The sequence below is a fragment of the Lemur catta genome, chromosome 5 (assembly GCF_020740605.2).
Source record: "Lemur catta isolate mLemCat1 chromosome 5, mLemCat1.pri, whole genome shotgun sequence".
Taxonomy (NCBI): domain Eukaryota; kingdom Metazoa; phylum Chordata; class Mammalia; order Primates; family Lemuridae; genus Lemur; species Lemur catta.
Window position 1 is genome coordinate 22,217,999 of NC_059132.1, and position 15,201 is coordinate 22,233,199.

The following is a 15,201-nucleotide window of genomic DNA, read 5'->3' on the forward strand; positions in this document are numbered from 1 at the left end:
TTTTACCTCCTTGTTTCAATTTATTCTTAAGTTTGTTTTTTTTTTCATTTTGCAACTGTTATAAATGGATTTGTTTTCTTGATTTCTTTTTTGGACTGTTTGTTTTGAGTGTATAGGAAGGATCTCTACTGATTTTTCTATGTTGATATTGGATGATTATGTCATCTGCAAACAGGGACAGTTTAATTTCTTCCTTTCTAATTTGGATGCCTCTTGTATCTTTCTATTGCCTAATTGCTCTGACTAGGACTTCCAGTACTATGTTGAATATAAGTGGCAAGAGTAGACATAATTGTCTTATTCCTGATCTTAGATGAAAAGCTTTCAACTTTTCATTATCGAGTATGGTGTTATCCATGGGTTTGTTATAGGTAGCCTTTAGTGTGGTGTGGTGCATTTCCTCTATACCTCATTTGTTAAGAGTTTTTATCATGAAAATGTTTGTTATTTATTTCTTTTCTGGCTAACAAATTACCCTAAATCTAACAGCTTAAAACAGCAGATATTTATTATTTCATAGTTTCTGAGGATCAGGAATAGGGATTGGCTTAGCTAGGTGATTCTGGCTCAGGGTCACTCATGAGGTTCAGTCAAGCTGTTGTCTGGGGCTGCAATCTCATCTGAAGGGTCAAATAGGCAATGCTGTCCTTTCAAGCTCACTTACAGAGTTGTGGCAGGAGTCAGTTCTTTGTGCACTGTTGGACTCAGTTCCTGGGATTACTGGTTGGAGGCCTCTCTCAGTTCCCTACCATGTAGGTCTCTCTGTGGGAAGTTCACAACAAAGAAGAACAAGGAATCTTAAAGACAGAAAGAGTTCAGGCCACATCCTAGACAGATGTGTCAATCTTTTTTATAACCTAATCTCAGAAGTGGCCTTCGATCACTTCGGCCATATTCTATTTGTTAGAAGTGCATCACTGAGTCCAGGCCATACTTCAGGGGAGGGGAATTAAGCTCTACCATTTGAGGCGTATTGAAGGATTTGTGTATATATTTTGAGAATCACCACAGCATGCTAATTCTCTTTTCAACTTGAATAAAAGAACTATGAAGACCCAAGGATGCTGCACCTAGCTTGGCTGAATTTGAGTCTTGATAACTACTTAATTTAGGATTGATAATTACTTAATTTTCAATATCTTGGTAATTATTTAATTTTCAATATCTTTCACATGTCCTGTATTTCATCTTTGGTGTCAGAGTTTTAAGTTATTTAGAAAATGTTTTTTCCCAAGCCAGAAATATAGTCAATAGTTTAGAAAAGAACAGATCTGCATAAATATTGATCAAAGCTTTATGCATTATTGAGCTGTTTACTACATAACTTTATTTTTTTCAGATGGAAATGTTTTATTCTGTGTTAGAAGCCTCAAATGCTAACTCATTGGCCTGCACTAATGAAGTCACTTTCAAGGGACTTGTCTATGTGAATTAATTTGCATAGGCATTTACAGATCATACTAAGAGAGTTGGTTATTCACTTTATTTACATATGTACAGCTTCTAATAGATTAATAATCTGATATGGATGGACAGTAGCTTCGATTTTATGCAAATGTATTTGTTTCCTTTTTAAAATGTGTAAGTTTCACTTCCCCAAAGGAAATCCAAATGATTTACATTAAATTTTAAAAATTTCAAATATTCGTATGTATACATATATGTATGTATGTATATATATATATATATATACACACACACATTTAACTTAGTCTAAGAAATAAAAATGACTTTTAAATCCCTAACTATTTAAAAGTGAATTGTTTTTATTTCTACTGCACAGGAAAACAATATTGTTAATTTTTGGTAATTCTTAATAATTTAATTTTAATGAATTATTTATAGTTTTACTGAAATCACAGAACTTCAGGTTAGAGATCTTTTGAATTTGTGCTTCTCAAAGTGTGGTTTAGAGACCTCTGAAGGTTTCTGAGACCCTTTCAAGATGTCCTCGAGGTAAACACTCCTTTAATAACTATACCGAGATTTTATTTGCCTTCTTCACTTTCATTTTTTCACAATGTCCATGTTTTCCAGAGGATGTATGAAACAAGTTATTGCAACTGAATGCAGAAGCAAATATGAGAATCCAGCTATCTTCTGTTAAGTCATTAACGTTAAAGGGATTTACAGAAATTTAAAATACACTCTCCTCAATTTTTTTGTTTTGGAAAATACAGTTATTCTTTATAAAAATGTTATTTGTATTAGTATGTCATAGGATAATTATTATTGGTTTCAATGAATCAATAAAATATTTTTAAACATACATTTTAATTTCTAACATGGTAAATATAAAGAGCTATAATCCACAAAAGAAAAGCTCTTCATAGTCCTCAATAATTTTGCAGTTTAAAGGGGTTCTGAGACCAAAAATATGAGGACTGCTGTTTTAATACAACTTTATTTTTCAGCTGTAGAAATTGAGCTCTATAAAGAATATATGATTTTCTCAAAATTCTACAGCTCATATATGAGAGGACTGGGACAGGAACCTGGATAGGTCTTCTGATTTGTGATATGCCATATAGTTCAGCCTATAATATTCATAAAACCTGGTGGACAGTCCCAGAAGCAGTGCCTTGCTGTGATTATAAATGTTATCCTGGACGTAAAGGTGTACATACCACTCAGTGAAAGAAAAAAAAAGAACTTCTGTTTTCTACAGAACCTAACATTCTCCAATAGCTTTTGCTACTTAGCAATCTAACCCAAAACCTAGTACACTAAAAGAAAAACCACTTATTGCTCAGAAGGCTGCAGGTCAGCTGGGAGTTTCTACTAATCTAAGCTAATTTTAGCTGGGCTCAGGCATGCATCTGTGGTCCTCACACAGGTAGGCTGGGCACTGGTTGACAGGCTGCTATGATGAAGGTAACTGGGTCGCATGTCCCTTGTCATCCAGCGGGCTATCCAAGGCCTGTTTACATAGTGGTTGCAGGATTCCAAAAGAGTAAAAGGAAGCTGCAGAGCCTCCTGCAGCCTAAGCTCAGACTTGCAGCCTAACATCAGAACGAGGCTAACATTACTTTTTTTGATTAAAGCAATGAGCAAGGGCAGCTCGGATGCAGAGTGTGGGGAAATATTTTACCTCTGCCTGGGAGGAGCTGCAAAGTCACATTACAAAAGGGAGTAGACACCAAGAGGGAAATAATTATAGAAACGTTTCTGTAATTTTACAGAATAATTCCAAAATACGGCTTTCGATAATAGTATGAAATATTAATATTAGTAAAAGTGTGAAATGCTAAGGGTTTGGATTCTACTGTTAAAGAGGATTGAGTTCAATTCTTATTTCTGGCATTTGGACAAGTCGCTCGCCCTCTTTAAATAGTAGTTTTTTTCATCTGTAAGATGAGGAAAATAGTTTGTACATCAAAGCGTTCTGTTAAGGATTAGGTGAGGTGATGCTTGTGAAGCACTTGGCTTGTTTGAAAAATATTGTCTGGTGGCCATTTTTAAAAGCATGTGCTCTAGATCATTTCAATGAATTCTCCCTGAAGCCCCCCCCAAGCCAAAATAGCAGTGCCACGTTTAACCATGCATTTGTGTCTGCATGAGAAGGAGCAGGTCGGCCATCCACCCCCAAGGCTTCCTTCCTGCCATGTACATAACCCTCTCTCCAAACACAATTCCAGTCCCGCTCAGTAAGTAGGTACTAAATATCCGATATGTGCCTCCTTCCCGCTTCAAGCCATGGTTACATATTTAAAGAATGTTTGTTCTCTGTTTATATAAGAACTCACAGTTGAGTTAAAAAGATAGATTTCGTACCAGAGATACTTTAAATTTAATGTATTGAGTGCTAATAGAGAATATCACACAAGCAGAGATAGGGGCTCATATCTGGAGTTTAGGGACAATGTGAAAAATTTTTTTATTAGTCAAGATACATGCTAACAGTCCATATCACAGAGCAGCAACTCTTTTAGACTAAACTTTTTTCTGCACGAGCATCCTGCCTACCGTCCCTTAAATAAGCAAGTCCTCAGCTGACCTCCTATCCAAGTGAAGATCTGCAAAAAAAAAAAAAAAATAGGTTAAGATGGAAAGGTCCAGATTAGTCCCCACATGAGTCAGCTAGGCCTGTGCTTCCTCTGTCACCCCTTATTAGAAAGCAGATGGGTTGGGATAACAGTTGATGACATTTTATTGCACAGCTGTGCGTATCTTCCTGGCCATTCAATTGACCTTGTTAATTTAAACATCTTCCATTATCACTCCTGAGTTAACAAGAGTGTGATTCTATCCACTTTTCACCAAGAAGCATTATTCCATTTGAGCTGTAGGTATCAGCTCCTTCTGAAGACTATGGTGGCAGATTGGTTTCCAAAATCTGTCAGCCCAGAGAAAGTCATTGTCAGAGGGCCAGGGCCACTCAAAGGATACTTCTGTTCACCTCAGGAATGACAGACAATACGTACTAAAAGTCAGCAACATCAAGCGGTTTCCTTCCACACAGAGGCCTTTGCTCCAGTGTAGTAGCTCCTTTTATAGACAGGTAGTAGCAGCATTGCCTTTATTTTAGTGACTCCGAGGCTGGCGCCTGGGAATTCCGCATCCCAAGCCACTAATGATACTCAGTCTTGCAAACCTACCACCTTGTGACTCAGCAAATGGCATCTGCTCTTCACTACACTCAGACGGGGATGTGATGAGCCACAGAAAAGTGATTGGCATGTTGACAGTTCAATTCAGCAAGTTGTGTGAGTGCCGCCCTGAGTAATGAATGACCTGTATTAAGGAGGAGAGCTACAGAAAAGGACTAGATGTGGTTCTTCATCCTCCTGAAGGGTTGTCTAGTGGCTAAGACCAACACATCCACAAATCCTCTAGTGCAAAACTGGCTATGAGAAGCATAGTAGTAGAAATTCAGCTAGAGTGCTATGAAAACATCAGGGGAGTAAAGAGAGAAGAATCTCAACCAAAGGAGAATGAGATAGTGTCTTGGGAGAAATGGCATTGAGAAGGGTCCTTACAGGATGTACACATTTGATGCGAGAGGGGAAAGTATTTCATATCGCTGAAATAACTTGAACCAGGACCTGAGGGTCAAAAGATTACTGAGCGTGTACTTAAGAGCATGGGCAGAAAATGAGAGATTTAGAAGAGGAAGAAGTGTAATAGAAGATGAGGCCGCAAGTAGAGACCACATGATGGAGTTCAGAATGCCTGACGGAAGAATTTACATTTAATTTGAGACCAACTGGGAAGGCCATCAAGAAGTCTTCTGTATTTTTGTTTTTCATATTAATTTGGTTTTTTTAAGCATGGAAATAGCATCATTAACATGTTCTTAAACAAACGGTAGTGGCACGTGTAGCCTAAGTTGAAGGAAGGGGGAAAGCCTAAAAGGCTGCTGACTAGACTAGTCCACTGAGGAATATAAATAAAAGATGCAGAATTATGATGCCAGAGTGTGGTATTCTTGGTCCCAAATGAGGCTAAATATTTAAATAAAACTGGCATGAATACAAATTTGCAGAAAAATTTTGGACCCAGCCCCATCTCCCTATTCTCTGCTACTGTTGCTTACTGGTGATTGTGGGTCACAGACTATTAAAGGAAACCAGGTCCCTGGCTACAGATGGCATCAGAAACCTCTTCTGTTGTCCCTCATAAGAGAGGTAGAACTGGGAAAAGATATTTTAATTTTGGAGATTATAAAGGTTTTGTTTGAAATAAACATTGCTCTTCTCTGGATCTGGCTAGATCCAAAATATTCTTTGCCTCACTCTTGTGGCATGACAAATGGCTTTCACTCTGCACAGTCTCCTGATCCCTAATCCCTATTCCTTTGCTATGCTAAGGATGGTCCATGGACAGAGAGCATCAGCATCACCTAGGAGTCTGTTAGAACTGCAGAATCTGAGGCTTCCTCTGCTAAATCAGAATCTGCATTTTAACAAGATTTTCAGGTGATTTCTATGCACATCAAGTTTGAGAAATACTGGCCTGCTCTCTGGGTTCTCTGTATACTTCAGGACTTAGGAGCCCTGCATATGGACAAATCAGAGTTGGGTGAAGGGACAAAATCCTGATAACCATAACCCACTTCAGTTCTTTGTAGAGAAAGAACCATATAGAGAGCTTAAGCAGTGCCTGGTACGTAGGGCTCCATAGTTGGTAGCTGCTATTATGTTATTGTTGTCATTGTGGCAACTTTTATTATTATTATTTTTAATTTGTTTCTTCTACCTGGACCATTAGATGAATTGCTTAATCTTTCTAAAAAAGGAAATGAAATTTAAGAAACATATCATGGAGTTAAATTTGTAGAAACAGCCACCAAATCACTGTACTTCCATACGGAAACAGCAAACACAGAGTTTTGCATTGAAATGGAGATGTGGTCTTCAAAGTTTCAAACTTGAATGGAGAGATGATCTTTAAAGCCCCAAATCTGACATTTTACTTGATTATTATAGATTTCCTATTCTCTTACACCGTTAATATTTGAATTTAAAAAATGGTAATTACACAAAAAAGGGTCATCTTCGATGCAGGATGAATGCTGGGCCGTGACTTCCTTGATGGTGTCCTGACTAAAGATGCCACTAGGTAATCAAGCCTGACCTATCCTAGGTCGATTATTTTGAGCTGCCTGAAGTCTAGAAATGATTTGACAGCAGAACATTTGTGTCTAGCAGTCCAGCTAAAGAGCAGAGTGAAGAATAAGATGCAATTAAGGAGGCAGAGCAATCACTCAGAGTGTCTTTGGAGCACTTTCCTTGTTGAGTCGAAAGAGTTGCGGCTGACAAGTGCCTCTCTCTCTGCCTCTTGAAAAATCCCAGTGACTCTAACTGGCATCGACCGTACTCAGTCCTGCACCTTTGCAGAGCATACAGGCTTCTGCGTGGAGTGGAGTCCATTCTAACTGCGGCCTGATAGACTCCTAATTACGATCAGTCAAGGTCATCATGGGAAGAGTGCTTGCCTACTGGCTGAACATTCTTCAGTCATTCTGCTTCCCTGAAACGTTCGTCTACCTTCCACGTCTATGTTACTGCAAATGTTTTCTTTTCTCTGGGAAACTCTTTTTGGAAGAAAAAGCATTTAATCCACTAAAAAAGCAAGATATGGTTCTGAGGGAGTATGGGCCTTCTCACATGCCTACCTGGTTTTTTAGGGGGGCATAACTAAAGAGCACTGTGTATGAGCTTCCCTAAAATATGGGAATAATTACAGTCCAACATTTTATGGAACGATTATACCTGTGTCGGTATTTTTATGGGCTAAAAGTTTTATCTGGTCAAATAGGTTTGAGATGTGACAGAAGTAAGTAAAATTAAACATTCTCTATTGCAGAATTTCCTAAACTTTACTGGGTTAAATGTTTTGTGACTCTACAAGAGGGGGCCAAAATGTGCAGTTGCCCCCAAATATTAACATTGATTATGGAACCCTTTTCCATGAAGCACATTACAGGATTAATGTTTCTCAGAACAGAAATCAGGTTTTATTAATAGTTACTTACAGACTAATAATAGCAACCACATAAAATTTAAAATACTAATGCGAGGTACATGCTAATTTTTTTCCAATGAGGCATTTGATTGGGAAAGTACATAAAGTGCTATGATATACACATAAAGGGCAGAAAATTTGAGATAAGATAGTTCCTAAAAAATTGAGTCCACCCGTGACTAGTGTGAAGTATCCCAGTAACATTGACCTATAATTTTCATTCAGTGCCAACTGGTTATGGTGACTGAGAATTAACAGATTAAAGCAACTATTATGTGACAATTGTTATGTCAGTTACAGGGGGACATAATTATCCTAGAACATTTACCAATACAATTGAGGAACAAAGTTTAAATAAGTAATGAGAGAACAATGTCACTTTAGTTCTCTACTATAAAAATAAATAATTTTTTTGGCACTGATAATTCTCCTCTTCTAAATATTCTCATTGGTCCCTACTGTTTAATATCTTAGCACAGTTTCATATTTTTGCCCAATAAAATCATTCTAAAATGAAATATTTACTTAGCAGATAACAAAATAGACATGTAGACTGACAGTAAAAAGAGAAAAAAAATTTTTTTAAATGCCATGTTCTGTAATAAGGTAATATCACAATTGTGAGGACATGTTTAGTTTTTATGAGAATGTTTTTAAAATGGCATTTCTACTCCTTGGATCTCATATAGTACATGCTTTTACCAATATTTGAAAAAGAGTGTATATTATTTATATCTTATATGGATTTATACATGTACGTATTTGTCCTTTCTGATCAGAGGCTTGTAACATTTCAAGCAGCTCTAACTCCTTCAAGTGAATGCCAGTGAATTTGTATTTTGGTTTATTCAGGCCATCTGAATTTATTATGTGGGTTATGTTTTTGATGATAACAATACAAAATAATTTAATGACTCAGTTTCTGGAATCCCATGAATAAAATATAAAAGATGAGTTTAATTTGCAATACATTAATGAAGAGCTTCAGTGCATTTCCTCCTTCTGATATCTTTTAAGAGAAATCTAATTATTTTTTACTCATTATTATTTTGAAAGCTGTAAAAGTCAGGTCATACATATTTGCATATGTTTTCTTTTAGTTTTTAATCACTTTGAGAGACTGCTAAATATTTCTCCAGGGATGATTCAAAGAAAAGAAGAAAACTAGGTCTGCTTTAAGCTAATCCTATGTAGTATATTGAGCCGGCCTTTGAACTTGACCACCTTGGCACTGTCATGGACTGTTGGTCTTTTATCTTCAGAAACCGATGCTGCAAGAGCATACATTTGCTTTCCATTTGCAGCATTCTGTGCTTGGTTAGCCCAAAATGAAGTCAAGAAGATTGGGTTTTTTTAAGACTAGCAGTAACCAAGAATATATACAATATGCTGCTCCACTGTGGCAGATTCCAAAACCTTCCATCAAAGTAACCTTCAAATGCTTTATTATCAATTTCCAAACACTTTGGAGGGTTCTATAAGTGTGGTTGTGTGGTCGAACAGCTAAGATTTCATTGTGCACATGGCTTGTGTATGTTCATTTAATGTCAACAAAATGGTATGCAACTAAATATGTTTTTCATTCATTTTTAATAATTTTTATTTAAAAAACTACCAGTCTAATTTTTTGTCACTATTTGCCACATACTGTTTCAAGCGTTCTACAATTTTTTTTCTGTATGACAATTCTGTGAAGCAACTGTTCTTATTATTATCCCAATTTACAGATGGAAAAAATAAAGTACAGAGGTAAGATGCCTTAGGAAGAAATGTTATTTTGGGAGAAATATATAATGAAGAACTGTTGGATAATTCTTAACAGCTCTCTAACTGGGTATTTTTGTATTCACTCACAAAATGTTTGTGAGTGCCAACTATTTGTAAGGCACCATGCTAGAACCAAGAGACAGAGGTAAAAGCACAGTGTATACCTTAACAGTGGGTACACATCTAGATAAAGCATTTGCATAAACAACCACCAGCCCAAATTCACATGTGCATTAAACAATTATTTTATCAATTCAATAATAATTACTGAATGCCTATTCCCTACCAACTATTGCCTAGCAAACACAGTCAAATATCTGGCATTTTGACAAGATCTATAGTTCTTACTAATGTTTCTGTCTGTGGGATAACTAATAGGCATCTCCCATACAACCTTGTTGAAATGCCATATATATTCCCATTCCTCTGCCTACAGCTAGCTTCTTTTATAAGATTTATAGTGCTGACAAAAGAAGGTAAGTACTGAGGAAGGTACGGAGAAAAGGAAGCTGGAGGACCAGAAATACTCTCTCGTAGTTTAGACACAATCCTTGGTGAGAAATAGTGAGAGTTGACTTTTTTCTCATTCTCTTCTTTTGAAGATGCATTTGGTTGTACAAAAATGGCCGTTTAGTTTCTTGAACATATTACATGTTTTATATTCCCGAGCAGTGGAGAAAGGGGGCTGCAGTGAAAAAAAATGCTGTTTTGGGGGTCAGTCACATAGATAGGGCAGTAATTCACTATTCAATCACTTACCAGATGTGTGATTTTTAGCAACTTATTTCATCTCTGTGAGTTTCCTCAACCATGAAATGAAGCTAAAAGTAACTAACTTGCAGTATGGGTACTCAATAATTAAAATAATGGATATAGATACTACTCACCTGTAAAATGATTGTTGTGAAGATTAAATGAGATAATGAAAGTGAAGTCCTTAATAGAGTTCCAAGTAAAATGAATGGCAACACTCAGTAAATTACTGCAGTTATTTTAATTGCTATCATCATCATCTTCATTTACTAGGCAAGTGGTTCTGAGTGTTTTTACACACCACCTACAATAGAACTATCTGGGACGCTTGTGTAAAATCAAAAACAAAAATCAGATCCCCAGCCAATCCCTGAGTAGCTGAATAAGAATCTCTAATGGTTTCTTAGTCACATTAAATAAGGAAACCCAGGGTCCTGGGTTTTGAGGATTTAACTCTCCATATAAAGGGATAGTGTCTGGCTAACACAGTGCCTAGCACATACTTTTGATTGACTCAATAAATGGCAGTTCTATTGTATAATGAACTGTATATTATTATGTTGGAAAAGCCAGTGAGAATCGTGGTTAGGACTGCTTACATGGGGAATTATCACCTTCTTTTTTCATAAATACCTTTTTTCATGTTTGTATACTACAATTTTATAATGCATTTCTAAGTACCTAGTTCGATTCTAGGAGTTATTGTCCTTCTTTTGTTATTTTAAACTGATTTACCAAAGGTAGGATTGTCATTGACTGAACTATTTCATAGCTGAGAGGTCTGTACAAAGAACCAATGAGAAATTAGATTGCATTTGAGATGTAGGCCTTGATTCAGGGTTTCCATGGCCATATTAGAAAAGTAGAAACCATGGAAAAAGTGCAGTTATCATTTGGGATAGTCACCTCACTTCTTTAAATTGAGTAGAGAATATTAATGGGAAGAGAGGAGCTGTTTTCTGAGAATTTGCTTCCTGTGCTATTCACTTAATACCAGAAATGTACCTTAAAATTATGAGCCTAAAATTCACTTTAAAATCAGTTTTATATGAAAAAACATACTCTAGCAAAACAAATGCCTCTAGATTACATCATGCTAATAAAGTGGTGGTGTATAATCAGTTAAAACTCTGCGATTTTGATTCCAGTATAGTTTATGGTTTTTGCAAATAAACAAGCTTTTTAAAAATCATTAGCTGTTATCTAAAAGCCTATAGTTATGGTATCAGAAGTTCATATGCCCAATAACTCTTAAAAAAAAGTATGATGCTGCATCACATAAAGATGCATGTTCTTATGAATAAACAGAGCTGCAAATTTCTCAAAACGTTCAGTCATCGCCTGAACTGTGCTGTGGTTGATATAGATTCTCACATTCAGGGTATCCTAGTTCTTTGAAGAAATAATTTGCTTCCACTTCTTTTAAATACTGAACTCCCTCGCTTTGGAGGAAAGGGAGGTGATTTATTGAAAATCATCTGGAGCTAAGAGTCAAAAAATTGGTATTCTAGCTATCCCTGTCATACTAACTAGTCACGTTTAAAGGCAAAGAACATAAGCAGTCTTTTTAATTTATTTTGTTGGCTTTAAAATTGAGGGAGCAATGTCCATTACCCCCTAGACTTGTAAAAATTTATCCAGATGCAAGAGTTCTTTGAAGACACAAATGTGATCTGTCTTCACATGTAATATATACAATTGCAATGTATGCTTTTTATTTGAGGGATTTTTGAGGGTGGGTGAGTTTGTAAAATATGGTTAATTTTCACTGGATTTCATGGCATGCTTCCCTGCATATCACTGTTTATAAGCTAATATGTGCTTATTTATTGCAGTTATATGTTTACTTACTAGTTAGGATAATATGTGTGCTCATTTGGTAAAATTCTACTTTTCCCTGTGGATTGAAAGTATCATTGTAACAGAGACTATATCTTTATTATAAAGAATCCTATCCCCAGGCACTGTGCATTGAAGGACATAGTAGGCGTTTACTAAATAATTATTGAATGAATGGAAGCATGCTTCCTAAATGCAATCTGTACTATTGAAGTTAATGTTGTTTTGAGTTTTGTTTTGGAAGGTTTTTATGAAACCAGATATGTTAAAACATCAAATTTTGCAATCATGTATATGAATTATAAAAAAAATGATAATTCATTTCTTCATAATCACTTCTCTTCTGACTTGAAACCTTTCATATTATAATTTAAATATTTTATATTGGGGGAGAGTTTAACAGAATTCAGCACTACCCTGATACTCTAAATGATTTTTCTCTTCTTTTATCTGAGAGTAAACTCGAGGATTATGTGATAACATTATGTGATTATGTGATAATGTTTGATAAAATGAGATTTGTAATCAGATAAACCTGGGTTTAAGTCCCAACTGTACCACTTCCCAGTTGCAAGAGAATGCATGCTGTTAATTTCTCTAAGCTTTTGTTGTCCCACATGGGCCTAATTATACTTCCCTAATAAGATTGTTGTGAGGATTAAATGTGGTAGTAGATATGAAATGCTTAGTATGGTTTCTAACACATAAAAGCATTTAGCTGTAGCTTTATATGATTTATATGGTTCATATTCTAAACAGATACTCTTTTTCTTCTGTGTGTTTGTGTGTGTGTATGTTTCCTTTTACAGATGGATATACAACTGATGACATTGAGTTTTACTGGCGTGGGGATGATAATGCAGTGACAGGAGTGAAAAAGATTGAACTTCCACAGTTCTCTATCGTAGATTACAAACTTATCACCAAGAAGGTCGTTTTTTCCACAGGTTTGTATCAGGGGAGAGGATTAAGGGAAAAGAATGTTCATCATATTTTGTTAAAAAAAAAAATTCACTTATATCAGAGCTGTGGCCCAGGGCAGGATAGTGACTCTAGAGGTCTTAAACCTGCTGAAAACCCTCAGTTTCGTATCAAGCCTGTTGCTCCATTTGGAACCAAGACCAGTATTTTCCAGAAGGAACCCCCAGCAGAGCTGAGAGGTCCATCTCTACGTTTCTCATTTGCCAGAGAAGGGACTAATTTTAGGGACAGAGACAGAAACGAAGACCTGGGTCCCAGGTGCCCCCCCAACTTTATACCTCCCGCTGCATTGATTTTAATCCTTTGAAACATACTGGGGAGAACCAAGTTGCAGTTCATTCAAGTCTAACCACAATGAAATTCTCTACAGACAGTAGGAAAATTTCACGTTTTCCTCAAAGAGTAATAATTTCTTTACACAGTTTTACCTCCTGTTGGGACTAAAAGCTGTTTCAGATGTTAATATTATCCTAATGCCTTCGCCACCCTTTACCTGTCCAACATTGAGATTTTAGACTGTCACACTGGATTTCATAAGTTCAATTTTTACATTTTTTTGAAACACAAAAGCCTAGGAAAGTAATTATTCACTAGACACTCATTTAGGGGGGAAAAAATAGTAAACCCACAGGAATATCCTTCTTTATGTTTTTCTTATTCAAATGAATCCTGCAATGCACAGAAATAGCTAATACTATAATTACCCTTTCACTAAGGATTTGGATACTTCGTGTCCCTGCAAACCACTTCAAGGAGGCCGTGTGACTTGGTAAAAATGCCAAGTTTCCTAGAGCTTAAAAAAAAAAAAATAACAACAACCAAAATTTTTCCTAATGTTAAGGTCCTCTAAATCCATGAAACTCTATGGAAATGTTCCTCCTTAAAATATTCTTGCTTTCATATTAAGATGCTTGGCTTAGGCCAGGAAGACTAGGCAAGGCTTTCTTTCTTCCCCTTATTTATCAGTGTAAACTTTTTATATTTTAAGGCTGCTCTTTGTTATTTATCTTGTCTAAAGAGTAATTCCACAGATCACTACAATCAAAGGACCCAGATTTAGGAAACCAGTTCTTTAGTTGTACCTCCCACAAATATTGCTCAGAAGCAGTGATTCTCTACCTTTTGATGTGTCAGGGATCCCTTTAGAATTCTGATGGAAACAATGAAGCTATTAAAAAAAAAAAAGAAAAGAATGCATACACATAAAACACATAAAAACCCACACAAACTTGCAGTCCTTGAAGCCCTGCCATCGATCACAGACTTAAAATGCATCCTATGGCTTGGTGAGATTTCTTTTACTCAAAACATGCAGCCTTATTCTTGTATAAGACAAAACTTAGAGGATGAACTTACTGAGAAATAATTGAGGGAGTGAACAAAGGAACTACCCCAAATTGTCTTATCATCACAATTGCAGAGAATGAGTGTCTTTGATCCAGCATATGAGGCTTAGCAGGGAAGAGCTGAAATTCTTTTAATTACAGGTGAGTACAGGATGTATATCACACAGTAACTCCTTCTAATTAAAAACCCAGTGCTCACAGACTACTTTTGCAGAAGAAAGTGTCCTTTACCAAGAGCTGAAATTGAGTTAGAGGAGATATACAAACTGTTACGAACCTTTAAAGAAAGATATCCTATAAATATTGATTGATAATGACAATGTTCTAAAATTGCCTTTCTAGGTTCCTATCCCAGGTTGTCCCTCAGCTTTAAGCTTAAAAGAAACATTGGCTACTTTATCCTGCAAACGTACATGCCTTCCATCCTGATTACCATCCTCTCCTGGGTCTCCTTCTGGATTAATTACGATGCTTCCGCTGCAAGAGTGGCATTAGGTAGGCCGTTTTCCAACTGCTCGTGGAGTTTGACTCTGTGTGTGTGCGTGTGTGTACATGCATGAACATGCCTCCTTTATCCTGAAATTTATGATGCATGATGAGACTGAACCTTGCATGTTACAAGAGTTTAGCCATGAGGCTTTGGATGATCTGCTTCAGCTTTAAATCAATTAAACACAAATTAAAACTCTTCCATGTCAGAATTAGTTAACCTTATAGCTGTTGATGATGAAATTAGTTGCATCAGTTTGATATTTTTATTGAAACATATTTCATGAAATATTGCTTGCATAATTATGAAATTAGTAACTTTGCTTCTTTAGCTAAGAAGAGCACCCTGTCGTGTTTTTTTTTTTCCCTTTCGTTTTTTTTTTTTTTCTTCCCTGAGAAAGAGACAAGGAGATTTGTGTAGTGAATGGATAGGCAGAAATAATTCTAAAGTGTTATTAACATATTGGAGTAGCATGGCTGAGACACGAGATAACAAAGTAAGAAAGTTGGGAAATCATCCACCGCATGACTCATCTTATGCCTGGTTCTTTTTCTAACA

General features: G+C 36.2%; 1 protein-coding gene across 3 annotated transcripts in view; it reads left to right on the top strand.

Annotated features, from left to right (window-relative positions):
* Positions 1-15,201, top strand: part of GABRB2 (gamma-aminobutyric acid type A receptor subunit beta2) — a 213,401-nt gene that overhangs the window by 161,974 nt on the left and 36,226 nt on the right. For all 3 annotated transcript variants that reach the window (XM_045551237.1, XM_045551238.1, XM_045551236.1), the window contains 2 exons: positions 12,636-12,773; positions 14,496-14,648. In XM_045551237.1, coding sequence (XP_045407193.1) covers positions 12,636-12,773; positions 14,496-14,648 — 291 coding nt within the window. The remainder of the gene's footprint in view (positions 1-12,635; positions 12,774-14,495; positions 14,649-15,201) is intronic.